At 36.3% G+C, this 19,830-nt stretch overlaps 1 protein-coding gene across 3 annotated transcripts in view; it reads left to right on the top strand.

Moving 5' to 3' along the window:
• The first annotated feature begins 655 nt into the window (after window positions 1-655).
• The window catches only part of LOC119074564 (mitogen-activated protein kinase kinase kinase-like), a 66,967-nt gene continuing 47,792 nt past the window's right edge, over window positions 656-19,830 (top strand). For all 3 annotated transcript variants that reach the window (XM_037180785.1, XM_037180784.1, XM_037180783.1), the window contains exons 1-2: window positions 656-1,274; window positions 1,446-1,805. In XM_037180785.1, the coding sequence (XP_037036680.1) occupies window positions 914-1,274; window positions 1,446-1,805 (721 nt within the window). In that variant the 5' untranslated portion in view covers window positions 656-913. The remainder of the gene's footprint in view (window positions 1,275-1,445; window positions 1,806-19,830) is intronic.

Below are 19,830 nucleotides of genomic sequence, written 5' to 3'. Positions count from 1 at the left end.
TTGGAACAAACTTATCCTTATTACGGATTGTTCTAACGCTCAATAACGAAAGTCTTACAACAACATTTTTGACGTAGCAAAATCTAATATCCATCCACGGATACGACTATTATTCTATTAGCCTAAGTACAAACCAGAGTACAATTTCATTGATGACAAGTACCCCAAGGCAGGTTATAATAGAGTGTTAGGATGAAAGAGAAGAAGACATTTTGACAAGTACCCCAAGGCAAGTTATAATAACTAGGCTTCGGTTTTCTTGCACTGACCGCACTGATCATAACAGTCTATTAAGTGGTCTTCGGAACAGATGACATTGACAGCTAATTTGAGAGGTTTGAGAAGAAACCGTTTTTTCATTTATTATTTATTGAAAATCTACCAAATTTCCAAGCTTTTCTTTGAAAGCTCTAAATAGTCATTCCGCTAAGGTGTAGATATTTTCCTACTATTACAAACAATTTTTCAACTAACACTTACCCGGAACTGTAATCGGCTTCTCGTCGAATTATGAGTTTTTATTTATATTAGCAGCCCATACCCATACTTCGAATTCGAGCCTCAAAACCAAAAATTGTTTTCAAAACATCAGACATATGCGCCATCTGTTCCAGCAGGAGAGAAACGAGTCGAATGACATTTAATCAAAATGGCGGTGAAGTAAGTGAAGTTTTGCACAAAGTTAAAAACACGAACCACAAACTAACTTGCAAAATGTTGAATATTTGTCGATAATGAGTGCTTCTTGTGTATTTTATTCGAAACCAAACGTGTCGTTCAATTAGCAACGTTGCATTGATCGTATTTGTGCGTGGAAAAATAATCAAAATATCGATAGAAAAATCCTTGTTGTGTGTTCAGTGGTAGTGTCTGCTTTTGTTGATCGCTCGAAGAAAGAATGTTGTTTTTTTGAATGCCTCCGCTGATCGAGACTGATCCTCAGCCTCCCGGGCAAACAGCTAATATGTCAACGGGTGATAATATAGATATGCCACTATGGACGGCGTTGTACGACTATCATGCTCAAGGCGAAGACGAATTGTCGCTGAAATGCGGAATTGTTGTTTATGTCTTGAGCAAAGACAGCAACATATCTGGCGATGAAGGCTGGTGGACGGGTAAAATTGGTGATAAAGTGGGAATATTTCCATCGAATTTCGTCACCGAACACGATCCGATGCTGTTAAACGTTCCATCGGACATAATTGGAGACATTCAACCGGTTGAAATAGATTACAATGAGCTCGAACTGAAGGAGGTGATTGGTGTCGGTGGTAAGTTTGAAATGAATTTGGTTAAAATAGAAAATTTTGCAATGGCTACATAGGGTGATACCATTACTTGGGACAGGAGGTCTTACCTCTATGTTTTGTTGCAATCTGATCTGATCTATTGCCAGAATTCAAACTCAGTCTTCTAATTTCTCCCCATTTCTTTTGTTCAAGGATTCGGAAAAGTGCATCGCGCATATTGGAATGACGAAGAAGTGGCAGTCAAAGCAGCTAGACAGAGCCCAGATGAAGACATTGAAATAACGCGAGAGAATGTGTTACAAGAAGCCAAACTATTCTGGTCGTTGAAACACGAGAATATTGTGTCGCTGCAAGGTGTCTGTCTAAAATCACCGAATCTGTGCTTGGTCATGGAATTTGCCCGAGGCGGTCCGTTGAATCGTGTCTTAGCTGGCAGAAAAATTCCGCCGGATGTGTTAGTTGATTGGGCGATGCAAATTGGTCGGGGTATGAACTACTTACACAATGGAGCGCCAATTTCAATTATTCACAGAGATTTGAAGAGTTCAAATGGTGAGTGAATTTCCATTTTTGTTTCTATTTCGTTTATGTTTTAGGGTATGAAACCGTGTCTTTGTACCGCGGTATCAATTGAAACTGGGACACCCAAAATGTGATGAAGTCTCTTTGAAACGGTAACCTGAAGAAGCGGCGAAACTATAAATTCTAATCAATTTCATTCGGATATCTTTGAAGACAGTCTCAACCCTAAATACCGTAGACCAATTTCGAATTGAAAATGTTTTCATTTTGGCTACATTCAAAATGCAACCGTTGCAACAATCCCGAAGAAAAATCGCACAAATTAATTTCTAATTGCTACGAATACAAATTCCTAGAATTCCATCGTACGACATGTCTGTGAGGCATGTCTGATATATGAAGAATTTGAGTTTTAATTTCAAAGAGACACGACACTCGGTGACATGACGTCAATTTTGTGTTAAAGTTAATTCGTTGGTCACGTGATCGAATATTGAATCAGGGAAATATAAATCTTTGATTTGATTATAGTCGCTTCGAGTGTTATGCTTCCCTTTGTCGCGAGAATAATGTCGGAGGCTAAGTGAGACGTAGGAATTGGTGAGAATAAGTTTCTGCTTTCTTCTTCCTTATCTAACTATCAATACAAAAGCGCCGGCTATGCAGGCTATTCTAAAACTGAACAGACAACGAACTCGCCGATTTATGCAATATACCCAGATTCGACCTTTCGTTTGTTTTTGACATATTTTTTTGACTCAAATGACAATGGCTCGTGACAATTTTCAGTTTTGTACGCAATGCCGCCTTTTACCTTTTGGGCGGGTACATTGAAACAGTAAATTGTTCTTGTCATTTTGGAAAGACCATATGGAAAAGACGGCACTGCTCGTACGAAGTACTCTTGGCTAACATATTGTAGGACTTGAAGTTCCGGACGAAAATTAACGCAGGCCTCTCACACCTCCTTATTTCCTTGATTTTCCTTATTTTTATGAAAAACTCCTTATTTTGATAAAAAATCCTTATTTTTCGCAAATTTTACTGACAGAAAATCAAAAATTAATAAAAAAAAAAATCGCTGCGCGGCAAACATTGATTTTAAAATTACTTTTATTATTTAACACAAAGAACTCTAATAGAAAAGTGAAGTGGTGGCAAAGACAAATGTTTTTAAAATGGAATGGAATGACTCATTTATGCGCCTTTCAATTCTAAAAGAAACTGTTTCACATTTTTTTGAAATTTCTTATTTTCGGACTTGTAGAGGCCAAGCCAAAGTAAATGGCATTCCCTCAAAAAGGGGTTCCAAAATTATTTTTTTTCGATATAATTGAAGCAAGAGACACAAGAGACACAAATGTTGGTTATGATCACCGGTTAGTACCGATTAACCTTAGGAACTTATATTCGAAAATAAGGTCGATCTTCAATCGAAATTGGAGGCTTGCAATGAAAGAGTTCTGCGAAACTTACCCATAACAAAAAAAGTGGACAATCATATGGAAATAAAACCCCATGACTGTTTGTTCTATTGCAAGTTTAGTAGCATAGTGCCTACTGAGTCTTCCATTACAATAAGTGACTCAGCAGGATTTCTTAGATAAAAATCCGCTGAACGTATTCAGTAAAGATCCCATCAGAAGGTGTCGGACAAAATATATAAAAAAAAATTGTGCACCCCCGTGAAACAGTTCGAACCTAAAGCCTCTGCTAATCAAATTGATATGTGCAAATATTGATTGCAGTCTTTAGTCTATAGACTACTAAACTTTCGAACGATACCATACACACCCTATTTGGTTCGATAAATATCAATTTTCGTTGCTCGAAGTCGAGTAAACTCGGTACACTTCAAAAAACATGAAAAACCGATTTTGTACTTCGAACAGACACTTACAGTCAATACCCTCTCTAGCAAACAAACTGCTTTTATTAAGGTGGTGAAAGAATCCAGTCGCCTTTGGAATTTACATTTAGATTACAGCGTAGTCAGTCAAAATGTAGAATAGTGTTTGTAGAATACAAAGAAATAAGGTGTGAATTTGGCACAGAGAGCTGAGAGTTTGGTTGCTAGAGAGAGTATTGTTACAGTTCATGACAAATTCGTTAAATTTGTAAAATAGCGAAAATTTTAAGTTGAAAAATTTGTATTTTTCTCCTTATTTTTCCTTAATTTCAATTAACAATTCCCTTATTTCTCCTTATTTTTGAGCTGAAACCTCCTTAATTCCTTAATAAGGAGTCCGGAATTAGAGTGAGAGGCCTGAATAATTAACGACAAAGTTGTTGTCTCTGCCTGGAAATGTCAATTTTACTAACAAAATGTTGTCCGTTCATGCTAGGGAAGGTCGTCGAAATTATGAGTTAAAATCGAGTTCATCTTCAGTGACGACGTAGCCCAAGATTTTGTAAATTATTTTTGATTCCAAATTCGCTGGTCGCACACCCGCCCTGAACAGAAATAAAGTTTTACCGAAAATGCACCCAAAAATTGATCGCTGTTCTGAATAGAGGGACCCTAGAGGAGTTGCTTCCCCAGCCCATACAATTCTTTCCTTAGTTGTATGGGTTTGGGGAAGCATCTGGTCCAGCTTAACGGACCATCGTTTTAAACTCCCCTAGGGTCCCTCTATTCAGAACAGCGATCAATTTTTGGGTGCACTTTCGGTAAAACTTTATTTTTGTTCAGGGCGGGTGTGGTCGGCTGGTCACTATAGGACAGCTGTCAAAGTCGTAGTAGTTTCCTTTTTACACTCAAAAATCGTAAACAAACTATGTTAATGCATAGCTTGACTATCTAATTTCACTGAATAAACGCTTCATCTTGAGTTACCATCAATTCGGATTAAAATGCCGCGTTTTGTAAACAAACCAAATGACAAATGGCGGATTCTCCTACATTGAAATCCGGTTTATACACCAAGAATGAATAAATCGTTTATCGGGTCTTCATCATTGATTTGTCTCGCTCAGTGCTTACGCTCGGTGAACATAATTACAAGTTCCTTACTCGGCGATGCGTGATTAATCTGAATTGTCGGATAGCCTAACTCAACGCGCTATAAGAATTATTGCCAATGTTTTATGCGTGATCATCTTCTCTCGTTTGTACCCGGTTTTTTGTCTCAACCTATGTACGTGGCTCCACAGGAACAACGAATATTGGATATCGTATGTGACTGTTTTAATTGTGGAACTTTATCCTTCAAATGAGCTTATACGCTGTCTGGTATGTAAATTCCGTTGATTATTTCCAATAAACCATTTACACGTACAGAATCGACACAAATTTTTCATTTTCTTTTTTTACCATCCTCACTTCGGCTTTTGTCGGATTTTGATTCGAACTAACCTAGCCATTGATTTTATTTCAATCAAATGAGAATTTATAAAGTGTAAAGAACTTTACGTGTTACGGCATGTTTCATTTTCATTTACATTGCCTGATCACGTAGAGCATTGTACTTACGAGGTTCCAAGTTGTTATTTGACAAGTGGGGAATACAGCTCTCCCCTTCGGGTCGGGCTGTAACACCCCACTTATCAAATACACAACTTGGAACCTCGGAAGTAATATACTAAAATTGGAACAACAGCAACGAACGTCGAACTATTACCACTGGTAATTTACCAGAACGGTCAATGCACTTGTAAGCTTTTCGGCTCTATATTTTCCTGTTGGTACAGTGAGATGCCGCTTATGATTTTCACGGTTGTAATGCTAAACAAACAAACTTAATCGAAATTCCTGGCGTGAAACTCTCAATCTTTGTTTAAATAATCACCTATTTTGATATCGTAAAACGTCGATAACCAGAACAGCAAATTCGTTGAACAACACGACATCATGTACACATAATATGCTGCCGTTTATATTTCTCATACGAACATTTTTTAGCACAGTTGATCGAACATATTTGTAATGCGACTCCCACAACACTTCGTTCTTTTTTTTGGTTTTTTGTTTGCCACTTCGGATTTGCCAAGTACAGACCGACATAAATTGAATTCTATCAACTGTCCCACGAATTCATCAGCTTTGTCTTTCAATCGTATATAATAACGAAAGTTCTACATTTTATGTACCTCAATCGGTATGTTTCATTATTGTGTTGCATAAACACCATTTCTGTTTGTGTTAACTGAATATCATTTTTTTAAAACTAAATCGAAACTCAAACAAAGAGTGTAATCACAAAAAAAACTTTAATTTGTAAATAAACAACGGCAACCAGTTTGCAATTAACTGAAATGACCTTACCATTAGTGTGTGTAAATTGCACGAGTTGCTACCTAAAAATATTGTAATTTTCACTCGTATCTTGCGTGCTTGCTGCTCACTGTCTTATATCTTTTATCACATGCGCGGTGTTCGGATGTCAAAATTACTTAACTAGAAGAATAATTCAAAAATTGTTGCTGTCTCGTTTTCGCTTATGTGATAAAATAGACTACACACTTGTCACTATCAGTCTCGGCAAGCCTCGACTTCTTCGTGACAAGTGTGTAATATACATTATGTGTCTATGTGTGGTAATACTAAGATTATGTCAAGGTAAATATAGTGAGGAGGTAATGCCATATATAACCGAATCAGGTGTGCAGTGGCACGAAAGTTCGATACAAACGTCATCTCATCCCTTCGTTGAAAGCCAAAAATGGAATGGAAAGTCGGGCCATCTGTTGTGAGATACCTCCTCACTATATTTACCTTGCATTGTGCATCAGCTCGGAGCGGGAGCTTGGGTTTATCTTTGCATCGACACATAAAAAATGATATGCACCTGTGTCCAAAAGTTTTTTTACGAATTGGATTGTGATCCGCGCCTTCGGCTTTATAGGATCACAATCACCAACTCGTCAAAATAAACATTTGGACACAGGTGCATAATATTTATTACTAGAGAGGTAATATGGCTCTTCCGCCCCTAGGGAAAATCTTTTACCGCGCTCGTAAGGTAAAAGTAAGACACTGAAGATACACGGAAAAGAATTTGTTTTATCGTATCACGACAGGTAAAAGTATCTCAATCTGCAGCCCTTGAACAATTTTACTCTGGAAACGAGATAGCAAATCACATCATGTGATCGCTCCAATATTACTTATACTAAGCGATAAGAGTTAGAAAAGGCGTTGGGCATAATTTAATTTTATCCTCATGCTAAACTTTAGCAGTTTTTTTTCGATTGATTTGAATTTAAGTTGCGTTAGAGGACTTAATACACTTTCGTTTGCTTCTTAACTCATAAAACTTTTTTATTTGCTTCACTTCACAATTTACAATGGTGTGGCTAACATTAATTCAATTGCGAATGTAAAAGTGAATTATAATAATAATTTCCTGACAAGATCGATGTTTCTGGCCCTAGCCGAAGGTAGAAACCTCGCTCACACGAGTCTGAAAAACGTTTTGCGTTCAGGCGGACTAAAAACGTCACATTTCCTCACCGGATAGTTCCAAAACAACGACTTTTTCTCTAACTTTTTCATTCACTTTTCGTTCCCACTCACGTCACTTTTTACGTATTGCTAAGCATTTCATGCAATTGCTGTGCATAAAATGAAATTTTATATTAGAGTAGATTGCTTCGATGTCTCACGCAAATAAGACTGAGTGATACACCGCAGTGTTTGATCAAGGTTCAGAACCTTGTGTTTGATGCTATGATTTGTTCGGAATGTCACGTTTTGACAGTCGGAATGAAATAGTACATTTCGTACCTAGGACCTAAAAGTCTTTTTTAGCGTGTGAGAAGTGTGAAGAGAATGAGGTCTCTCAATTTGCTATGTCTATTTCAATATGATCAATTTGTATCATATACACGGCGCTTTCCAGTTTCTTAACTGTAGGTGAACAATTTCCAACATTGAAGCCCTAGAGATTACAAATTTGTGTTAGCGGGGAACATTTTGACATTTTCTAAACATACGAATACGAATAAAAGTCGTGTTTTCGATCAAAGGCGAATGGAAAGACTTTTAGTCCGTGGTACGAATAGTAGTTTACATGCTGAGGGCGTCGAAAACCGTACTTTTCATGTTTCAAGCAGTACTTTCAACGCCCTCAGCATGTAAAATCCATTACATAACTCGGGATAAAAATGAAAAGTCTCGTTTTCGTGTGTTTATTGACCTCGGCTTCGCCTCGGATCAACAAAATTCACACGAAAACTCTACTTTTCATCCCTAGTTATGTAAAATACTATTGTGCCACCGAGAATTGAAATACGACTCTTTTCAACATTCATTTTAGTGTTGTAAAGTGACTTATTTCAGCACCAGTTTGATGTGATATTACAACACTCAAAGCAGTGTTGATATGGAATTTGTATGAGTTGTTACAGCATTCGTTTGAGAAAATGCAAAGCAATGTGATCGATCAAATTTGAAGAGTGATTGTTTACAATGAAAATTATGATTTTTTGTGCTCTTGTCTATTTCAATTCTCGGTTGGCACAAAGCATGATGTGTTACACGTATTGTAATGAGATTTTTTCAGCACACGACCCAATTTTCCTAGTCTAGTCTAGTCATACTATGAAATAGTCGTGTGCTGAAAAAATCTCATTACAATACGTGTAACACATCATGCTTTGTGCCAACCGAGAATTGAAATAGACAAGAGCACAAAAAATCATAATTTTCATTGTAAACAATCACTCTTCAAATTTGATCGATCACATTGCTTTGCATTTTCTCAAACGAATGCTGTAACAACTCATACAAATTCCATATCAACACTGCTTTGAGTGTTGTAATATCCCATCAAACGGGTGCTGAAATAAGTCACTTTACAACACTAAAATGAGTGCTGAAAAGAGTCGTATTTCAATTCTCGGTGGCACAAAATAGTATATGTCACTCGGAACAAAAAGGTTTGTTTTTGACCTCGGTGGTGAACTATTAATGCATGGGAAGGTTACACAAATTTCCCGGCTACATCTCAACGCAACTTAGCTACCACAAGCATATAAAATCTAAATATTTTTTGCAATTTTTGCGAACAGTAAATTGATGTGCTGAGCTCACCTTACATGTGTTTTAAAAATTTTCTAAGGTTTCAATTACAATCATAGGTAATGAAAGTTGGACTGGAACAATTATTTTGTCAAAGTCAATTTTCAGTTCTGAAATCTTCATTGGTCTTTTTACGCGAAATTTTCATTTTAAAATAAATTCTTTCAGCAATCCATGCAATTGTACTCAATACAACACCTAAAGCATACAACAAAGAAGGGTCTTCCATGTCACTGATTGTGAGGGATTCAGTAGCTGTTGAAATAATTGTATGTCCTTTGGGTTTGATGCCACCTAAGAGGCGCCTATTTTTCGCTATCAAATAGTTGGTTATTCCATGATCGACACATCTCTGTACGACCATATTCATCCGATCCTCAATTGCCGAGAAAAAGTGAAGTTTGTAGGAGAGATACTCAAAACCTGTTGTTGAATTGAATTTATTGGAAAAGTTTTTTTTTGTTGAACTGGAAACTGTTTACCAAATCGTTTAATAACGTGCCAAACATCCTGGTCGCTGCCAAACAGAATGTTGAACTTTCCCTCGCGAATGACGTAAGCATTGCTCGTATTTCGATTAAAAATCATCTCACTTATCTCAAAGTCCAGTTTGTACGTCACCTTGAGATTTTGAGGAATATTTTCGAAGAAATGACTGCAACATAGTGGCTGTTCAGCTCAAATCTTTTGTTTGTTTGCGGCAAAATACTCACGTGACAGCCTCACTGTATTTTGGAGCCTGAATTTCTAGTCCTGACATTTCCAATTCCTTCAAATTTCTAATAGTCAATATGTTCAGCTGCAAGGCGAATCCTTGAAACATCGATGACGACAACAGCATTCCCGACAGCATTGTTCCCAAACAGAACCACCAAAGTAGTAAATTTTCGGCGGCAGTTGAAATGGTGGCGTTGAAGGAAATTCCCAAGGATAATCCAAATGTTTGTAGAAAGACATCGACGACACTTTTGTCAGTTCTCATAATTTTATTGAAAATTAATCGCGCAACTGTTGCTGCTATTACTACTGGACTCCAAACGAGAACTATTGGCGATTTAAGTAGTTGGTCGTATTCGGTTTTCGATTTGAATCTCTTCGGTACGACAATTAGAAAATTGTCCGTGTCATGCGGATAGAGGTACGTGTAGTCCTTGATGCGTAATGTATCCATAAAACGAGACAATTTTATTTGTTGCGTGTTCATCTCGATAGCAGCCCCTTTATACACATTTCTGAGGAGAGTAGTGTTTGAAACACAGTGAACTTTATTATGCTGCATAGTGAGCAAGTAAAGTTTACTTACATTATCGCAACTGCATTATAGGGATTGGGAGAGGTCCATTTGTAACTGGTTATTTGAGAAACGTTGAAATATCGCTGTTCTGTGCAGTTGTCTGGCTCTGTTAAGAAAATGTAAATTTTTCATTGTCGCTTTTGTAATGGAAGTGGAGCCGATTTGTTACAGAATATGGATGCCGACATAATCAATTCAACAATCCGTGAACACTTTCTTTGCAATCAGTTAATCGTTGTAACATGGTTTATTTAAATCACAAATTTCGTAGGAAAAACACCGGACTTGGTACGAAAAATACTATCGAAACAAGTGATTTTAAAAATTCTCACTTACTGTAACTACCCTCGTATTTGTTGGGACGAATCATGTATATGATAATGTTCATCAATTTGAAATTTGGTGTCGCATTTAAATGCTTAAAAATCTCAATCAATATTAGCACATCGTGGCCGCCAATGCTGTGCTCGTATTTTCCGTTTACAACTGCAGCTGTCTTGACAATCCTAGGCGGTTCAGTTTGACCGTAGATTGTTATTATGGAACCGTGTAGGTGCAGCATTTTATCAGGAGAAAACATTTTGCTGTCGCTACTGCACTGGTTGTTATCCACAGGTACTTTCCAAATACCTTCCTGAAATCCGTCGAACTTGTATGCTTCTATTCCTGTACCATGCCCACTTTTATTCCAGAACACAGTTGCTACATTGTAAAGTCCTTTCAATCGTATTGAATGGCCGATTTCTCTTAGGTAATCTGTTGTTGGATATTTATTGACAACGAAAATTTGATTGCCCCTCTGATCAAAATGAGTTGTGATGAAAAATTTGAAAGCGTGCTTCCACTCGATGAAGTCGTCGAGAAAAAACACAAAAAAAAAATTCGTGAACAAATTGTCCATCAATAATGGATGTTGCAATGTGGACGGATCGGACATATCAAATCTCATCCACGCATAGTCTGTGTCCATAATTAATCGTTGATGGACGATGTCCGCTATATCAGCTGTCGTATTTAAATGTACTAATCCAACTGTATTAAACTGAGCTTTATCCAGAATTGATTCCACGCAAATTGTAAGATTGGGCATTGACACCAGCAGCGGTAGTATGTGATGCATCATTGTGCTTAGAAACGTTTGGATAGATATAGCGAGACTCTATGCCGTTACAGTTGGTAGTGTGCTGATCTGCTGCCTTGTTTAAACTGAAACTTTGTGTTTTACAACTTAGCGTAACTAACCTTTTCCATCCTACAATTTAATCAACAAAGTTCACTTTACAGAGCTCAGAGTTCCACACTCACAGATAATTGCGAATTTAAACTGAAACATCGTAAGAGTCAATGAAGGTTACCTGCGATAGATAATGTTCTTTACGTGTTACGGCATGTTTCATTTCTATTTACACTGCCTAATCACGTAAAGCATTGTACTTACGAGGTTCCAAGTTGTTCCACCCCATTTATCAAATACACAACTTGGAACCTCGGAAGTAAGATACTATTCCCTGCGACAGCTAATATTTGCCGGACAGACAATTTTTAACATATTGCCTACTTACAGGAGCCACGTAACCACTGATATACAATTTATTTTCATAAAATTGTCTGCTGTTCACCAAACATTTTCATCAGTAGTCAATCCTGTTGAAAATATTATCTGTCGCAGGTAAAGATAGGACAATAGAATAATATGTATTTGAATCTTCTAAATGTAAGGAACAAGTTTCAGTCGTGGGAGTGCTGCGCAAAAGCGCGAAGCTTATAGTTTTCATTAAACAATGTGTTGGAATTTCATTCCATCGACATTTACAATCTCCACAAAATCCATTTCCAAGGACCCAATGGGACTACCACTATTGTAGAACAGATTGTAACGATAATAGCATATCCACCAACTTTCATTTTTAATTACAGTTTACATCGGTCAAAGCAATATTCACTTTTTAATTACTTCCATACTTTTGAAGCACATAATAAGCACATTCTTTTGTTTAAAATTTTCACTAAGTTGCTCATGCAAATTACGGCAGAATATAATGTTACAGTAATTGATAAGTCGTTGTACATTTTCCATTACGGTAAGACCACACACCGTTTCGGCTGAACCATTTTTCCGTTGTCGTCATCTCTTTTACAGTGTACTTTCATGATTGATTTCCTTATTCATTTTTAATACAAAAAAGATTGCTCACAATCGACGTAGTCCGTTAAAAAACGATCTTTTCGAAAGATCATGCCCGCACGTTAGTAAGCAGGCGTGACGCAAGTCCACACTACAAAAAATAAAAAAAAAATTTAGGGACTAAGGAACATATATAGAGCAACTTTTTGACTTTTACCCCTTGGGTCCCACGACTCTTAAAGTATGATAATCGTATTCTGGGCGTCAATACGAGTTCAACGAGCTATCGCACGTTTCATAGGGTTCAAAATTGGCCGAGATATTGTATATCAAAATCTAGATTTTTGTATGGGAAAGGTCAGATTTGACCCATTCTGAAATTATGAATTTTACCAACCTTTGTTTGTTTGTGGAATCTATCTCGAGAACGGCTCCTACGATTTTGCTGAAATTTTAGGAGTAGTTTCTGGGCATGATTCTAAGACTTTTGGATTCTAATGATTCTAATGATTAACATGATTCTAAAAATTTGGGTCGACATGATCTCGTTTAGGAGCTAGGGCTTTAGGAAGTTCCCATACAAGCCACATATATTGACATGTAAAATGAACGTTTTATGTGTGTGTGTAAGTTTTTGTATGTGTTTCTTGGTATGTTATGTTATGATATGCTGTTTGGAGATGAAATTGGAATGTTTTTTTACTTTCAGTCTTGGAGTATAATATGGCCGTATGTGCAAAAATTTGGTCACGATCAGTTTTTAGATTCTCAGGAACTATGGCAGATGGAACGTTCGTTTCTTCGGCATAGTCTCAGAGTTTTGGGAGTAGAATATGGGCGAAATACCTAAAACTGGAAAAGTGTTTCAATTTTATGTTTTTGGACTATTTTCGAAATGTATGGCAGATGAAGAATTGGTGTCTTCGGCAAAGTCTCAGAGTTTTGGGAGTAGAATATGGGCGAAATGACCAAAACTGGAAAAGTGTTTTAATTTTAAGGTTGGTGTCTTCGATAAAGTCTCAGTGTTTTAGAAGCATAAAACAGTGGCAAATATGAAAATTGTCGGGTAGTTGGACTTTCCTGTTTCAAATGTGGTTTTGGTATTATCTTTTGTGTTGTTGGACACATAAAACTGCTTTCTTCGTCTCTAAATAAAAACTTTTGATATATTGTAACTGGCGCTTTAACCTTAAAACTTACAAAAGTACTGATATCAGACAAAAACCTCTTAAAAGAGGAAGGGTGACGCAAGTCCTTTGTTTACAAAAGTATTGATATCAGAAAGGTTGACGCTCAAGGCTCCGATACGCAAAAATTTAACTTTAACACCAATTCTTTATATTAAAAAAATTGCGTCACAAATGGCAGATGATGAGGACAACCAAACAACAAATTTATTAAAAATTATTTTTGTCATCCTCCTAACTGAGAGATTAATTGTCGTGGCACTATTACAACTATTTCGGTCAAGTATGTATCGTGAATGTAAATTTTTAACATACAAGAAACTAAGCTTACACAGGTGCAATCCGAATTAATACCTCTTAAAAAATTCAGAGTAAACATTTTGAATATCCATAGAGGTTTGATGAAAGCGTCTAACTTCAACCTTTATAATTTTATTTTAATTTAAAAAAAAAACAAAAGCGAATGAAAATAAACTAAATAAGTGGAAATAAAAAAAGGGAAAACTGAATTCTCATATAGTCGAAAGTAGAATTACTTCAGAAATAGAACCGAAATCATCTGCCATTTGTGACGCAATTTTTTTAATATAAAGAATTGGTGTTTAAGTTACATTTTTGCGTATCGGAGCCTTGAGCGTCACCCTTTCTGATATCAATACTTTTGTAAGTAAAGGACTTGCGTCGCCCTTCCTCTTTTAAGAGGTTTTTGTCTGATTAAAAATTACAACAAATTAAAATCTTCAAATTTCTTTTTCACTAATGTTCCTAAAATGCAAGCAGTATTATTTCCACGTTGTATTGCTATTGAAATTCTTTGTAATTTTCGATTAAATTTCAACAGTTGCTTTTTCATCAAAGAACCCAATTTGTCTATAAATTTCTTCGTTTCGGGGTCCATGCAACCTACTGTCTTGAAAGCAAGTGGTGTTAGCAAATAATTTTGTATCCCTTACAGTCACATCCCATAAGATCCATAAGATGTACCTTCAATGAATCCATGGTATTAAAATCATGCCAACTGGTCTTGAAATACCTTTGGTACAGTGAACGACATCTCAAATGTCTCACTGTCAAATTTTTCTGAGAATTTTATTGAGTCATTGCAAATTCACAATGACATTCTCTGAAAAATTTGACAGTGAGACATTTGAGATGTTGTTCACTGTAAACCTTTATAATTTTACGTTTTTTTTTTCAATTTTATTTACTCAAATGAAGAACATTTTTCAATTTACGATTATTTTGTTACATGAAATCTGGATGAGACGAAGAACCTGTAAATGTTGTGTTGACACTCATAGGTCGTATGAACATTTGTCAAACCGTCGTATCCACGTGTAGTGAGCATTTTGGATCAATTTTATCTGAATGAATTGAAAACACAATTCAAAATTTTGTTTAAAAAAAGGGCAGATTCTGAGCACTATAGCTGTTGGTCTTACTCCTGATTTGAACCGTCTGAAAGTTTCATCTAAGCGTGATCTCTTCAAAAATGTTATCTTTTTTGTGACTCGACTAATGCAGCATGTTTCGCACCGTTGAAAGGCCTAGAGAGGAAATTTGTACGACGAAATGTGGTCCCAACATCAGTTTGTATAATATACACAGTTCGTATAATCTTACACCAATACATGTATGCGTTGACACTGTTTCGCTTTTGATAGTTCAATTTGCCCTCTTAATTAAAAGGGCAAACACACATACCAATAAATATTTCGTATTTCATGTTGTGACCACATATTTTACGTAATTTTAAATCTCCTCTCTAGGTATAATCACTCTTAGGGTAGTGCAATGCCTTACGAATATCACGATTCGTTGACTTCCAAACTTATTACATCGAAGACATATCAGACCCAAAAAAGACGAATTTTTCACTTTCGTTGGCTTTACTTCAGAGGTCTGTTAACTCTATACCTCTGAAGTAAACAATTTTATAAAAATTATCTTAGAATTATAGGTCGAGATATACACTAAAGCTCGTTCTTGTCCTTCTAGCGCTAGATAACGAAACTCATAGAGAGAATGTTTTCTGTTTTCGGTAATGCGGGAATTTGGCATAGAGACATAGAGGGCTGGCGCTGACAAGTTGAAAATTCAAAAATTTGACTTGTCAGGCGGGTTTAATTTTCTCACATATCGAATGTCTTGTCATTGATTAATGGCACGGATTCGTCGTTCATGTGATTAATGGCTATGCCATCTGTTGATTGACAATTCAATATATGTAGGTATACATTGCACTTTGTATCTATAAAAGAATCAAAACTCAAGTCGCATGGGTATGTTTGGACGAAAGTTAGAAAAAAAAAACTTTCACAAATGTTCACATTCGTAAGTGCAAACCCTTGCTAACAAATTATCCAGAATTTTTATTGACTTCACATTTTCCTACGGTGAAATTACTACAGAGCAGCAACATTGCAAACTATTGTTGATGTGCTAATGTAGTTTGTGCTATTAGAATGAGAAATTTACCAAAACCAGCCAAAGTCAAAAATTGTCTCGTAAATTTAACAAAAGTGAAAAACTGAAAAATCAACCAAAATTCACAACTTTTGATAATTTTGTGATAAAAAATGCTACCAAAAGGTACCCGCCTCACTTTCTTTGATTTTTTTTGGTTGTATCTCTTGTTGGTAGATGTTTCACGACCATGTTCCTCTTATAGTAGATTGTCTCAGCAATGAATGTGATCGTACTTAATACAATACCTAACGCACACAACAAATACTGATTTTTCATATCACTTATTGTAAGTGGTTTGAAGGCCTTTGAGATAATTTTTTGGATCTTGGGCTTGATACCAGATAGGAGCCGCCTATTTTTCGCCACCAAATAACTAATTATTCCATGATCGACACATCTCTGTAAAATTGTGTTCATCCGATCCTCAATAGCCGAAAAAAGACGAAGTTTGTAGGATAGATATTCGAAACCTGTGGTCGATTCAAACAAAATTAAAAATAATTTTTGTTAGATTGTTGAAGACCCACCGAAGCGTCCAATTACATGCCAAACGTCGGGATCGTTGCCAAATAGAATATTGAATTTGCTTTCGCGAATGACGTAAGCGTTGCTCATATTTCGGTTAAACATCATATCACTTATGTCATATTCTACAATGTAGTTCAGCTTTAGTTTTAACGAATTGCCTTCAAAGAAATGACTACGGCAACGTTGACGTTTAGTTACAATCTTTTCGTTCGTTTTGTCTGTGTGTAATACCTGACAGATTCACTGTATAGTGGCGCCTGAACTTCTAGTCCTGACATTTCCAATTCCTTCAAATTTCTAATAGTCAAAATGTTCAGCTGCAAGGCGAATCCCTGAAACATTGATGACGATAACAACATTCCCGAAAGCATCGTTGTTAAACAGAACCACCAAACTAATAGATTTTCGGCAGCACTTGAAATGGTTGCTTTGAAGGAGATTCCCAAGGATAATCCGAATGTTTGAAAAAGGACATCGACGACACTTTTGTCTGTTTCTGTTATTTTATTGAAAATGAACCGCATAATTGTTGCGGCTATCGTTACTGGGGTCCAAACGAATACAAGTGGCGATTTTAAAATTTGACCATACTCGGTTTTCGATTTGAATCTCTTCGGTACAATGATAACAAAATGGTCTGTGTCATGCGGATAAAGGAACGTGTAGTTATCCATGCGTAGACTTTTCATATAACCAGGAAATCTCGTTTGTTGTGTATTTATGTCTACAGCAGGATTTCCGTAAATCGATCTGTAAGGGAATGTTGATTCGAGAAATTCATAATTGAATTGAGTGTGCAACAGAATAGAAGATCTTTGTTACATCATCTCATCATAACTCCCTGGAAAGTTCCAAGTGCATTGATATAATTCAGAAACATTAAAACGACTTTGTTCTATGTTGCGCTCCGGCTCTGCAAAACAATGAAATTATGTTCGTTGCGGTCCTGTATAGTCGTATCCGTCAAAAACCTTTACAGGAATAGGTGACACAGTTCCGGAGGTGAACTTCCAAAACACTTGATATCGGTTTTGGTGACGCATTCTGCGGCTAAACGCAAGAACTTTCAAACAAAAAAGTTTACAAAGATAGTTTTCCCTAAAAAAAATCTGCGGCATTAGGTGGCAGACGATTCGGCTTTCTTCTTTATGAATGTTGTTATTGTAGGACTCGTTTATTTTCATATTTTCCTAAAAGTAATTTCCTCAACATCTGCCACCGTGCCGCAGATTTTTTTTTAGGGAAAATTATCTTTGTAAACTTTTTTGTTTGAAAGTTCTTGCGTTTAGCCGCAGAATGCGTCACCAAACCGATATGAAGTGTTTTGGAAGTTCACCTCCGGAACTGTGTCACCTATTCCTGTAAAGGTTTTTGACGGATATCAGGTGTTTTGGAAGATAAACAAACTGCGTCACCTATTCTTGTTAAAGGTTTTTGGCGGATATCAGGTGTTTTGGAAGATAAACTGTTGAAACTGCGTCACCTATTCTTGTTAAAGGTTTTTGGCGGATTTTTATAGAATCAATGGAAATGGTAATCTACCAACCGATCTCTATAAGTGACACTTTACCAGAAGACTCTACATGTCGTTTTAACGGAAACATATTGAAAATGCGAAAATCCAAGATGGCGGCCATTTTTCTAGAATCCCTCAAAATAAGTGACACTTTACCCGAAGTCTTTACACGTCATATTTACTAGAAACACCGAAAATGTTAATCCACCAACCGATCTCTATAAGCGAGACTTTACCCGAAATCTCTACATGTCATATTAACGGAAATATATTGAAAATGCGAAAATCCAAGATGGCCGTCATTTTCTAGAATCATTGGAAATGTTATTCTACCAACCATCTCTATAAGTGACACTTTACCCGAAGTCTCTACATGTCATATTAACGGAAATATATTGAAAATACAAAAATCCAATATGGCCGCAATTTTTCTAGAAACCCCGAAAATATTAATCCATCAACCAATCTCTATAACTGACATTTTACCTGAAGTGTCTTCATGTCATTTTAACGGAAATATTTTGATTTTGCGAAAATCCAAGATGGCCGCCATTTATCTATAATCCCTTAAAATGTTAATCCGTCAACAGTTCTCTATGACTGACACTTTACCCGAAGTCTCTACATGTCATATTAACAGAGAATACAAAAATCCAGGATGGCCACCATTTTTCTAGAAACCCCCAAAAATATTAATCCATCAACCAACAACCAATCTCTATAAGTGACACTTTGCCCGAAGTGTCTGAATGTCATACAAACTGAATTATATTAAAAAAGCGAAAATCCTCCATTTTGTTGGACATCCTAACACTAAACACACATACCAAACCTTTCCCCACTGAAACCAACACACCAAATGTCTAAACACACAAATTTAAAAAAAAATCCAAAACCGAACAAGAATTTTCAATTTTAAAATTTCGCGCTTGATGTACATCATTTTGAATAACACCAATGTTTCAGAAACACCAACATGAAAATAACAAATGGCTGACATGTGAATGATGACATGATTTGTTGTTTTTTTGTTCTTATATGGGAAAAAATATGCAATTTTATTACATTAAATTCTCATTTCGTGAAATTTAGACTGCATAGTGACTAACAAAGAAGGAAATATTATGAACTAAGCTTTTTTTTTGTGTATCTATCATCATGACTGCGCACCTAAGAGTCGAGAACAGAAAAACCACATACGTTAACATACCGGCGTGAATAATTTTGATTAACTTTTGCATGGCCGAATCATCAACTTTCATACAAACTCGTGAAATTGAAATTGAGTTTTCTCCGGCTATTTAACTTCAAATGTAGCGTGTGATAGCTCGTTGAACTCGTATGGACGAGTAGATTGATATGTAAGTAATTGTGATTTGATTCTGATCGAAATGGAAAATTTGAAAAGTTCGCCTATATATAGGTGACTAGTTCCTCCCGGATTTTGCTTTGGGGTCTTTTTTTAGGGGAGGTTTACTGCGTCACGCCTCCGCTACCGCTCCGGCTGTGATTCGCACTCACGAAATCGAAATAATACAAAAAAGGTGAAGATAGTTTTCTTAGGCGAAAAGATTTAATTTTTGAGGTTTTGTTAGAAGGTGAGCCCGAAGAACTTATATAAATTCTTTGGGAGAGACTATGTTAGTAATAGCTCAAAACTACTTACAGTGGAGGTGTGACACAAGTCCTTTTATCCACTTACAAAAGAGCTGATATCGGTAGGGGTGTAGTTTACAGCTTTGACACGCAAAAAGAAAAGACAAAATTTTACCGAATAATTTCTAGAAAAAAAACTTTGCGTCACAAAATGGCTTTTTTCCCTATTTTAACAATTTTCTTAATAGTACTTTCCTCAACATCTGCCACTTGTGATGCAACCTGTAAGCGTCAACCCTACCGATATCAGTTCATTTGT

Source organism: Bradysia coprophila, unplaced genomic scaffold, assembly GCF_014529535.1.
Source record: "Bradysia coprophila strain Holo2 unplaced genomic scaffold, BU_Bcop_v1 contig_151, whole genome shotgun sequence".
NCBI classification, from domain to species: Eukaryota; Metazoa; Arthropoda; class Insecta; order Diptera; family Sciaridae; genus Bradysia; species Bradysia coprophila.
Note: the sequence above shows the minus strand (reverse complement) of the source record. Positions and strands in the feature narration are given on the sequence as shown.